The 12,744-nt window shown below is 42.2% G+C and overlaps 1 protein-coding gene across 8 annotated transcripts in view; it reads left to right on the forward strand.

Annotated features, from left to right (window-relative positions):
• The window catches only part of LOC101476151 (forkhead box protein J3), an 86,426-nt gene that overhangs the window by 52,338 nt on the left and 21,344 nt on the right, over positions 1-12,744 (forward strand). For 5 of the 8 annotated variants that reach the window (XM_076878629.1, XM_076878630.1, XM_004554128.4 and 2 more), the window contains 3 exons: positions 2,363-2,579; positions 5,180-5,437; positions 7,888-7,989. In XM_076878629.1, the coding sequence (XP_076734744.1) occupies positions 2,363-2,579; positions 5,180-5,437; positions 7,888-7,989 (577 nt within the window). The remainder of the gene's footprint in view (positions 1-2,362; positions 2,580-5,179; positions 5,438-7,887; positions 7,990-12,744) is intronic. The other 3 variants (XM_076878632.1, XM_004554130.4, XM_076878633.1) reach the window with 3 other exon arrangements.

The raw sequence follows: 12,744 nt of genomic DNA on the forward strand, positions 1-12,744 counted from the left end.
AATTGAGGCTACAGCTGAAAGAATAACAACTAAATCTATCACACATGCATCTAATTCATCACATTCTCCCATATTTCAATGTTAGAGTGTTGATACTTTTATTTTACTGACTATTGTACTGTGATTTTCTGTTTCACACCGCTTATTTCTCTACAGCAGGAGCATTTCTTTCAGTTACCCTCACAGTTTTATCATTCTCATTTTATCATTTATCAGCGGCTCGCGTGCCAGTGGAGACGTCCATCTGTGTGACTGGCCGGATGCTGCCAGCGTCATCCCCTTAATGTGAACATGCTCATAGCTGGATTAATCAATCATGAGTTAAGTTATGAAGCTGATAACCACCTTTGTGTGACAATTTACCCTGATTGCTAATGTTAGGGTAAGTGAATAAGTTGCTAATATAATCTGACCAGATGTACCTGATTTAAGGGTTAAAAAGCAAAATAATGGCCTCACAATAGTATTCATCAACAGGCGACAGGATCTGAGCATGCTCACTTAAGACTGGTCTCAGAAAACTATGAAGTAATAAAAATATAACAGCAAAAGACAACACTGGTTGTGCAGGTAAGGAACGAAATCGGTGCTGCATATGTAAATACACTGAGGTGTGGTTCAGCTTTAGTGCAATCTCACTGTTGTGTTAGAAGCTGTTGTTTCTAACACAACAGCTAAACTTTACAATACATTTAGCCATTCAGGAAATCACTTTTTGACCAGTTCAAAGTGAAATTAATTGTCTTCATGTAATATTCTTCCTGATCCAGGCCCACAAATACACCGAGCAGTTTCTATTCTGCAAACTGTAATTCTAACTTTTTAAAATCAACAGGGCAGCAGAGTAGGAGGATGTACGAAAACGTTGAATTTCTGAATAACTAACCCCAACGCAGAGCTCCTTTCTGCTCTGTTTGATCAAAAGAATCTGTGAAAATGTGTTATTTACAGCTGTTTTTAAACTGGAGCTACAAGATAACGTGCTCCAAACCAGGTTATGCGTTTCCCGCTGGTTGCTATGGTTACCTAACCAGGTAAAATGGGAGCGACTTTTTGAGTTCAAGCTCAAAAAGTGTAAAAGAGTGTCATAGCTACCGCGGTGTAACCCAGGTCTTTGAAGCCTTGATTGTTTTTTGCTGTCGCCATCTTGGTCTCTTTATTATTTATATAGTACTAACCACAGTGTGTCACTGAGACCATTAACACAAGAGGAAAGTGTTTACAGAGGTCAAGTCAGAAAGCTGTTTCCTCACAGACTTCTATTGGACCCATGGCATTTAAGAAGAACTCGGGTTTAAGGCACTCTCACACCAGGTTAACCTATTAACCTTACTTCAGATTATACAGATGTTAGAATTAACCTTCCAAAACTGGAGGCACAGGGCTTTGATGTGCGGAGGTGTGGAGTTGTAAAACAAATAATTTTATGGTGATAATTTGTTTTTTTACATAGCGTCTATATTGTGTTATTAGAAATATGTCTGTTGTTGCTATTGAGTTTATATTAGTAACAAAGCTGGATAAATACTAGCTGATAACTTATGGAGAAGGGGTGGGATTAAATAAATGTGCACTTCCTCCCACTTTTTTGTGGAACCTCTGTATTTTGTTTATATGATCAAAATAAATAGAACATTTATTTTGATCATATATAGGTTTAACACATACGTCATCTACATGATCCGTGCAGTCCCGAGTCACCTTTTGTGCTTCTGTTTTGCATCCTGTCTTTAGATTGACTGACACAAGTTATATTATGTCACATTAGGATCAAATATCTGAATTGTGAATCTTCTCTCTGGATACAAATTGCTGTTGTTTCGTAGCCGCGCACTGCTGCTGCAGGTGATGGAGGAAGATGGTGATGAAATACAATCCACTTAGGAGTAATCCAATAATTTTAAGCAGTTTCATGTGCGGTGAGATTTTACAACTGAATGGCAGTTCCTTGACAATTAAAACATTTTAACTGAGCCTTGGTTTAATTCGGGGAGGCACAGAAATTCTTGAAGTCACTAATATGCTCTCTAATCCTTCCATACATGCTCTGTGTATGACAAGCAGCAGTCAATAAAAGAACTAGGTGCCATTAGGTGGTGTTTTTTGTGTATTTTATAAACAGTAGAGCCAAGAGTTGGTTATGAATGAGCCAAAAAATGATTACTATTTTTGATGAACCAGTCAAGCACATAAAACGTATGCACTTGAACCTGCAATGCCTCATCACCTTGACGAACTAAATCTTTTCAATTGCAGTGTGAATTGAGCCTTTGTCAGGCGTTTTTCTGAAACCACGACGTTCCCTGATGTTCCCCGTGCCTTTTAACAGTCGATCTGTCTCTTCTTCCTATCCGCCTCGAAGGTGAGCAGCCACTCGGAACCTTCGTCCCAGTCCTTGAGCCTCCAGCAGCCCGCCCAACCTCCGCCGCCGCCTCCTCCTCCTCCCCCGCAGCCCCAGTACGGTTTACCTGTCCCCGAGTCACGGGACAAGCAGCTCTGCTTCTCAGACTTCGAGGACCTCAGCTCTTCGTTCCGCAGCCTTTACAAGTGCGTCTTCGAGCAGTCCTTCTCGCAGCAAGGTGGGTGGTTTTGTGTGCGGATTAGTGTGCCTGCTCATGCGTACCTGTTCGACACCTATAATAACACGTGTGTTCACTGGGAAATAAAGTAAACTTCTGTGTGAGGCTTTGTGCACATAATTAACTGACAAGAATAAGCCCCCCCCCCCCCCGCCACCACCACCTTTATAAATTCAAACAGTTTAACACTGGTTTCATAGCCGGCATTCCAGTATTAACCTCCACCACACACTCCTACTCTGTTGTGTTTTAATAAACAAACAATCTGTTGTTCCGCATATCTGCGTTTTACGGCTCGCTCAGTCAAATGAGTAAAGGCAATTAAGAGTAAGAATTCAACAGAAGGGGGGGAAAAAACTCTCAAACACATCTGTAGTCGAGCAGAGCAAAGGGTTCTGCAGCTTTGATAGCAGCTAATTAGATTGGTTCTAAAGTTTGCGAAGCATCTCGCTAATTGCTTCCTGACGCTTTCAGGTCACTAGGCCTCCTCCCTCTTGGACACCCCACCATCGCACCAACCTCCTCTCACCTTCTCTCTTCTCCCTCTCGCGCTTTCTCTCTCTCACTTTTTACTCCTGATACACATCAACAAATCTTCTGTAACCAAGGAGATTGATACGCTCTGTTGACCCCCGCAACTGCTGCCTGGATTCACCCTCTGACAAGGTCCCCTTCAATTTGTGGTCAGGGTTGTACACAGAGTACAGATAAGACAATGAGAATATAGATGGTGGGGAAGAAAACGGCACTGCGCTGAGATCTAAAAGGAAAATGAGGAAGAAAATGGATTTAGCGGATGCTTGAAAGGGTCCCTTAAGTGTGAGGCTTAGCAGGAAACGGTGTCAGTAGTCATTGTATTTGAGAATTTGAGTCATCCAGACAGAGGAGCTCATCGTATCTACAGCGAGTCCAGGACCACACACCGCATTGCTACGGGCTCAGGCAGTGCCACCATCCTGAATTACAGGTCACAGTGAAGCAAATATGAACCTTTTCTAAAGAGCAAACGAGTGAATCAACAGCTGGGTCAACTTGTGAAGTCTCATTTTACAATCTGGCTTTCAAAATTATGCTGCCCTTTCCCTGTTTGCCATCTTAAAATCTTAAAGAGAACCCTGTTATTATTCCCTTTAAATGCACCCGTACGGTAAATTAGGAAAGAGGAACACAGCCGTGGTAAAATCATAGATAAAAATGGAGCTTTGATTTGCAGTACTGTAAATACAGTTAAGGCAATGAAAGCATTGACTATACACACAGCAGAGGGGAATAAAGAGACTGAATGAAAAATACTCTGCACTCGGTGGTGCACTCATCGATTCGCTTTTTATCGGTCACAAAAAGTTCTGAAGAGATCTTGGAGTAATAGCAAATAAAGGAAAAGGTAAACACGACTCAAACAAATGTACCAAAGGAAGGTAACCTTCGAAGAGTCCACCTTACTTTATAGTTGGACGTTGTACGTCCTTGGAAGAGCCTTTTACATTTAAGTAGTCACAAAACCGGGAAGCGGACAGCCGAGGTCCAGAAACGCTGCAGCATCATTTGAAAATTTAATGAGGCAGCAACCGACATAAAGCTTCTTCAGTGTCGATGATGAAAAGGAATTCATAGGTAGAGGTGAGGGAGAGTGTGTGTGTGTTTGTGTGTGTGAGGGATGAGTCAGAGATTCATATGACAAATCAGACAGGAGAGACACCGGGTGATGTAGCCAGGCTGGCTCGCCAAAACCTACACCCCCAATCAGAGATGATGGGTATCACCAATAGTGATTATCCTTGTTAACCCAGGCTTTCTGTTTCACGCTCTGTGTGTGCCCTCATAAAAGGGCTTGTTTGAAGCCTACTTAAATCAAAAGCATTATCAGATGAATGGCTGATAGAGATCTATAAAGAATATATCAAAATATAATGGCAGAAGCCCGCACTGGTGCTGCAAATAAGGCAAGAGAGCAGCTGGCAGAAAATCGTTAATCTTGTGAATTCATAAGTGAATCTATTTATTTTACCACCCAGTGCTGACATTTATGTCTAAAGTTACAGCTGCAAGCTACAGGGGTGCCAGTGCATTCGCCTCTGATGCCGTCCCACAGCCTGATGGCAAAGATGTGGAAGTCTGCTGCCAGATCAAAGTGAAATCAAATTTATTGATACATTATTCTTGCTGATAAATAGCCTCCACATAAACTGATCAGTTTTCTGATCCGAGCTGCAATTCCTGCAGTGTAAAATGGACTTGGATTCAACAAACCCGTATAATTCCTTTGGTGGTATTGCGATGTATAAGACATATTCCTGCTACTGAGAATCCATAGCAGTGGTTGTGCATGTGTGATTGAATAGGAGGCTAATAGCTGTGGGTGACATACCAAGGCATGTAGGTGGTTTAAACAATTGACTGACAATAATTTAGAAATGGCAACGTGAAAGTAATCCACATCCACATTAAAATGAGTTCAAGAGAGCAAATCTGAACATGTTGTTGAAGGAGAATCTTTGGCTTTATTTGGTTGAGCTGTTATAGTGGAAAAAAGGTGTCTTCTCCATCATTTTTGCCCCATTTTTTAAAGTTTCATGTGTCTTTATGTTTTTTTCCCCAAGCAGGTTTGATGAGTATGCCCGGTGACTCGGGTCAACAGGCCCGCACCGCCTGCTCCTACCAGCACTCTCCTGGTGGGGGAAGCGGCAGCGGCCACCACCACCAACACAACCATGGCCAGACATCGCACCACCCTCACCACTCTCACGTCTCCCCTCACTCCACCCACGGTCAGCACCAACAGCACTCTGGTCACTCTCAGCAGCACTCGTCTCTCTCCCACCAGCAGAGTCACGCTGTGCAGGCCTGCCCCACAACAGGTGAGAACAGGTTTACAGACAAAGGGCATTACAGCATGTGTAGGATCTTTGGTGTCGCCTACTGGTGCACAACATCAGGAAAAACATGGGCAGACTTTAGCAACTTTCTAACAGGGACTGAATAATACTTTGCCAATCAGAGTAATAATAATAACATCAATACATCAGCTTGCACTGAACATACCAGGTCTTTAAATTTGAACGTGAAAGCTTTCTTTTAACGATAACATGAATGTTCACTAACAAAGCAACACGAGAGTCCCTTTGATTGTAGTTAATTACTCTGGGAGAGAGGTTACAAAGGCACAGATACTCATTGAGGTGAAAGGCAATTCATGTACTTTAAAAAACCCTTATCCTTAATTACCATAATTTGTTTCAAAATCACTGAATTCAGTTAATTCGGAACAAATTTGCTCAGAAACCACAGCTTTATATCCCAGTTTCCATCAACATCTGGGGAAGTTTGTGCAGACACTGCACAGGAGCAGGAACTGCTTATATGATGTGCTTAACATACACAATATAGACCTGACCACTGGTGTTTTACCTTCACAGCCCCCTCATTTAGGATATGGATAACCATAATTCTTTTTAAGATCTATTTCTGGCATTTTAGCCTTTATTGAAAGGGCAGGAAAGCAGGGGGAATGACCTGAAGCACATGGTCTCGGGTGCATTCAGACTCAGCTTCTGCAGCAGCCTTTCGGCATGAGGTCCTGCTCAACCAAGTGAGCTATGCTGGCATTGAGTATAAGCGAAATTCTTCTGGCCTGGTGAACAAGTGGTTATATTACACCAAAAGCAAACCTTCCTCACTATTACCGTTCACATTATGTTTTCCAAGAAACAGAAAACCAGTAATCTCAGCGTCCTCGCAGCAAGAAAGTTCCCCCTGCTGCCCTTGTGCCCTCGGCTTTCACCTACATCCAGAGTCATGCTTGTCAGGTTAGCTGGTGATTTTAAAGTGGCTGTAGGTACGATTGTATGCCTCTGTGTGCAGGGCGTACTCTGTGTCTTAACAGCTGGGGATTAGCTCCAGCGCCCCTTCAACCCTAAATTAGATAAACAGTTAAGAAAGAAATGGATGGCTTGATGCTTTTAGACATGGGGAAACAGGCAGTTAAAGAAATAATAAAGTTGTTTGCTTATCATTTGAAAATGGGTTTAAAATGTAAAACATGTGCAACAGTAAAAGAAAAATAAAATCAAAATATGTTTCTTTTTATCTGGCGTGACTGTGATTAGCAGTGGGGGAGACTACCTTCAGGGTTGAAATGACAAAATTATGAAAATATTGTCCGGTGTTCTTTTCATTCCGATGCCGCTGTAGAAGAGAAGACCTCCTATTACCGAGACTTTCACTTTGAAAGCCCCAATGCTATTTCTCCAGTTTCTCTGCTTTTCTAATTCTCCTGAAAAGACCATACAAAGCTCAAAGTATAGCTTCACATATATAGGCGCACCAAAACACTGATTCAACATTGCGATTTCCAAGGCCACATTGGTGTAACTGCAGTTCACCTAACACATCAGAATGGCACATCTGTGTACGCGGGCATTGGATTTGTATTGTATTCTTTCCTCTATAAGGTCCCAGAGTGTTTGATTTTTATGAGGCTGAGCTGATACAAACAGGCTTCTCCAAATCTTCACGAGGCTTTTCCTACTCATATTCCCAGTCTTTGTGTGTTTTTTTTCTCTTCGTGTCTCTGCAAGAGAGCTCTCAGGCCAGTGGAAAAGCCTATTTAGACATTATTTATCTAGGTTAGTATTCCCCACAACCAAGCTGAGGATGAATGAAAGCAACCTCTCTGTCTTTGATCCACGGCCTGAGAATGTATTGTTGTTTGGGTTGTGGTGGTGAAGGCGCTGAAAAGAATCTTCTTTCTTTTGCCTCACAAGCAAAGCTATGACTGGATTTTGTTGTCTTTCTTTTTGTGTGTAAACTCATGCCACCTTGTGGCTGTTTGCAGAACAGACAGATCTTTTTAAAGTGAATTAGTTTACCAGTTTGGGATCATCTAACAGTGTTGTGTTCTTCAGTATCACTGCAGATAACCAATGCTGTTTTATATCTGGGAGAAATCTTTTTAAACACGCAATTTAAAGACACCATGTTTGGTTTATTTTGAAAATTTTTTTTATATTTTATCTATTAGATGTTTTAATTCTGAATTTGATTCCTTTTTTATTTTACAATGCGATGCTCCAGGGTAAGAATAGTGCCACCTTGCAAAGTCAGTTCAGAAAAGTTAAAAAAGACATGCATGTTAAATGACATTAATATGGGACATTATTCTGATTCTTACCCTCGTTGCTTCGTGTGAAAATCCTTTGTTTTTTCCAGGTTGTCTTTTGCAACATTTAGAAAAATGTTTCTTTAAAGAGATGTTTGTCTGTGTGTGTGTGTGTGTGTGTGTGTGTGTGTGTGTGTGTGTGTGTGTCAGTCATGTCATCAGACTGGTACCCCAACCTGGACTGGCTGAAGGAGAGCTGCCGCATCGCTACCAGCTACAACTGGGCTGACGTAGACCTCTCCCCATTCCAAGGTAACGCAAACACACAACTGCCATCAGTGTGGACAAATGAAATGAACACTGATAAAGCTGTCTACCGCGGCCCGCCTAAACACGGGGAAAATTGATAAAATGCGTATCATGTCGATCAGCTGCTTTGATTAAACCATTGTGATTCCTCTCTGTGCTTTCATATGCACTCGCCCTGAGGCTCAGTGTTATAATATCCAGTGTGGTAATAGTACTGCCCTAATAAAAGTCATTATCCTGCATCTGAGAGGTTCCCACTCTTATTCTCTCACACACGCACACACACACACACATAGACACACACAAGCTGTCTCGCTCCCTCCCAATTGTATGATGTGAATAATCCAATTAGGTCCCGGCTCAGTAACAGCCTCTTATCACGGTCAGCGCACAAAGCCGGCAACATCCACACGCGATTGATGACGACGGCTGGTCCTGTAGCTCACAGACCGCTGCTGTCTCTCTCTCTCTCTCTCTACTTCTGCAACGCTTGACCTCTCTCACACCGCCGTAATGCCATCCTCTACTCTCTCTGGCTCATCTCCAAACAGCAGGGACCGAGCCTCTTGTCTCTGTCGGCGCCACATACGAGCCATACAAATGTGTTTTTGGGCAAAATATCCGTCTTCACGTTTGAAAAATGGAAGCTTGAGCTTGTCTTATTTTGGAAGCGGTAAATACCAGAGGAGGTGATTTCAGTTCAGCGTCTTCTGCGTTGTTTTAAATGTGAACAGGCATCCCGTCAGAACAAAAGACGGTTTGTAGTTTCAAGGTTTTGAAACTTACGGTGACAGTAAACCGTAGTGAGATTCTTGTGCTGGATGTGTCCTCACGGTGATGGATGATAAATAATTTATTTCTTATTCAACCCGTGATTTGCTGACGGTGGTAAGAAAAAGTTCTGCAGAAGTTGTCTGGGAAAAGTCATGAAGGAGTGCATGTTTTTTTGCTGTAATGTTTAGCATGTAGAGTGACACATATTAAGGAGAAATATCACAAAAAATGATATGTTAACTACAATTTTTGATGCTGCAAATGATATATTTAGAAGGGGGAAAATACAGGGCGGGCCATTTATATGGATACACCGTAATAACATGGGAGTGGTTGGTGATATTAAAGTCCTGTTTGTGGCACATTAGTATATGTGAGGGGACAAACTCCTCAAGATGGGTGGTGACCATGGTGGCCATTTAGAAGTCGTCCATCTTGGATACAACTTTTGTTTTTTCAATAGGAAGAGCGCCATGTGACACATCAAACTTATTGGTAATGTCACAAGAAAAACAATGGTGTGCTTGGTTTCAACGTAACTTTATTCTTTCATGAGTTATTTACAAGTTTCTGACCACCTATAAAATGTGTTCAATGTGCTGCCCATTGTGTTGGATTGTCAATGCAACCCTCTTCTCCCACTCTTCACACACTGATAGCAACACCGCAGGAGAAATGCCAGCACAGGCATCCAGTATCCGTAGTTTCAGGTGCTGCACATCTCGTATCTTCACACCATAGACAATTGCCTTTAGATGACCCCAAAGATAAAAGTCTAAGGGGGTCAGATCGGGAGACCTTGGGGGCCATTCAACTGGCCCACGACGACCAATCCACTTTCCAGGAAACTGTTCATCTAGGAATGCTCGGACCTGGCACCCATAATGTGGTGGTGCACCATCTTGCTGGAAAAACTCAGGGAACGTGCCAGCTTCAGTGCATAAAGAGGGAAACATGATCATGTAGCAATTTCAAATATCCAGTGGCCTTGAGGTTTCCATTGATGAAGAATGGACCCACTATCGTTGTACCCCATATACCACACTAAACCATCACTTTTGTTGTTCCAACAGTCTTGGAGGGATCCATCCAATGTGGGTTAGTGTCAGACCAGTAGCAGTGGTTTTGTTTGTTAACTTCACCATTCACATAAAAGTTTGCCTCATCACTGAACAAAATCTTCTGCGTGAACTGAGGGTCCTGTTCCAATTTTTGTTTTGCCCATTCTGCAAATTCTGTGCGCCGATCTGGGTCATCCTCGTTGAGATGCTGCAGTAGCTGGAGTTTGTAAGGGTGCCATTTGTGAGTAGCTAATATCCACCGAAGGGATGTTCGACTAATGCCACTCACCAGTGACATGCGGCGAGTGCTACGCTGTGGGCTCTTGCTGAATGAAGCTAGGACAGCCACTGATGTTTCTTCATTAGTGACAGTTTTCTTGCGTCCACATTTTGGCAAATCCAACACTAAACCAGTTTCACGAAACTTAGCAAGCAGTTTGCTAACTGTAGCATGGGAGATGGGTGGTCTAGTAGGGTGTCTTCCATTAAAATCTGCTGCAATGACCCGGTTACTGCGTTCACCAGATATCAACACAATTTCGATCTGCTCCTCACGTGTTAACCTCTTCGACATGTCAATGGCTGTGAACAAAGAGAAACTTGTAAATAACTCATGAAAGAATAAAGTTACGTTGAAACCAAGCACACCATTGTTTTTCTTATGACATTACCAATAAGTTTGATGTGTCACATGGCCCTTTTCCTATTGAAAAAACAAAAGTTGTATCCAAGATGGCCGACTTCTAAATGACCACCATCACCACCCATCTTGAGGAGTTTGCCCCCTCACATATACAAATGTGCCACAAACAGGACTTTAATATCACCAACCATTCCCATTTTATTACGGTGTATCCATCTAAATGGCCCACCCTGTACATTTTGCTCAATATAATTAGCGAGTCTAAAGGAAACTTGTAACTTATTTTGTGGTCAAGAATTTACATCTAATTTTAAAACACTGTTACGATTCTGCAAATACCAAATTTCCTATTTTCAGAATTTAAAATGTCACAATCTACAGTGATGAAACTCGATTGCATTAAATGATGAAGCTACAAGGATGTCTGAGATACTGAAGCAAGAATTATTAAAGAATTGACATTTTGTACGCAGTTAAATCAGCTGATGAAACTATTAAAAATACATTTGTATTTTTTCCCAGCAGTGACTTAGTGGTGTCCACACCTTTAAATCATAGACTCATTAATATTCTCCCATAAGCATCCACATGTATTTATTTATTAGTGTTTTAGTCCACATAAATATTAAATAATGTATTTGGTGAATAAATCAAAGGCTTCTGACACAGTTGTAAAAATGTACTTCTAAAGCTTTTAAGGCTTAAGGGGAACAGTATCATAGCCGGTATACACTGATCAGGTCTAACTTTATGACCTTCACTACCCACATGCATCAGTGAGCTTTGGCCACCAATGACCCTGTCGCTGGTTCACCTTGGACCCCTTTGATAGATACTGACCACTGCAGACCAGGAACACTCCACAAGAGCTGCAGTGTTGGAGAAAATCTGACGCATGTCAAACTCACTCAAATCCTTACATGTGCCCATTTTTCCTTCTAACACATCAACTTTGAGGACAAAATGTTCACTTGCTCCCTGATATCTCCCACCCACTAACAGTGGGTTAGTGATGATGAAGAAAGAATGAGTGTAACCTCCCCTTTGTGAGTGTGGACGCTTCATCTCTTTGCTCTTGAATGCTTTGCTTCTTATATTGATTTTTATTGATTTTTATGCTGATTTTTTCCCTTTTTTCCGTGTGAGCTTACCTGCGATAACTTCTGGACACTTGTAGATCATTAGGACTAGAGTGTTCTTAACAGAAACAGCAACATTTTATGGTTACCTTGTCCTCAGCGCTCCGTGTGTCTGTGGCCTAGACACAGCTGAAGCCTGATTACAGCGTCTGGGCACCGAGCAGCCTCAATAGCCTGGAAAGGTGCTAACCGCTAGGCTAACTAGCAACAAGATGCCTTCCCTCTCCACAGATGACTACCACAGCCTCCTGCAGAAGATTGCAGTACTGGAGACAAAAATTCATCGCTTAGAAGTAAACGTGGAGGTAAATGGACTGTGTGGAAATGAAACAACCTTGCCTTTGATTCAAAACAATGGCGATGAGCAAGCTAGTACACAGCTAAGGAGCACAGATAACATGACCAAGAAAGTAGACTCTGTGCATTATTATAAATCCTCAAGTGATAATCCCCCCTTAGACTGTCTTGGTGCAAAACCAAGACATAAATCATGTCTCCTGGAAGGGGGAGGACGTATCACAGGCAGGGCACAGCGAGCTGAAATCTCTGAAACCGACTGGCCTTCACTTCCTACGAGACAGAGAAGCTCTTCTACCCCTGTATACGGGAGGAAACAGGACTGGACAACCGTGAATAGGAAGGTTAACAACAAACCTCCAAAACAACTGAATGTGAAACTGCAGAACAGATTTGCTCCACTATCAAAGGACCCTGGATCTATATCGGACAACCATCCATCTAAAAGCAGCGAAATAAGGTCTGAAAATCTGTTAAAAAGTGAAAGGCCACAGGGAAAGCTAAAGGCTAGGCCTGAAACTCTGATTGTGGGTGACTCTGCCGTAAAGGATGTACAAAGGATGTGCGGTAAGAACACTAAAGTCCTCTGCTTTCCTAACGATATGGTCAACAACCTGAAGGAGAGAATTCTTCAAATTGCAGATGAATATCCAACTGTGACAAACATTGTTCTGCATACAGGGTCAAACGATGTGTCCAAACAACAGTCGGAGGTTCTGAAACGGGACTTTACTGGATTATTAAATACTGTAAACTCTCTGAATGCAGCTGTATTCATCAGTGGACCTGTACCGCCGGTCAGAGGAGGAGACGAGAGATTCAGCAGGTTGTTTACACTGAATAA

The sequence above is a fragment of the Maylandia zebra genome, linkage group LG20 (genome assembly GCF_041146795.1).
Source record: "Maylandia zebra isolate NMK-2024a linkage group LG20, Mzebra_GT3a, whole genome shotgun sequence".
NCBI lineage: Eukaryota > Metazoa > Chordata > Actinopteri > Cichliformes > Cichlidae > Maylandia > Maylandia zebra.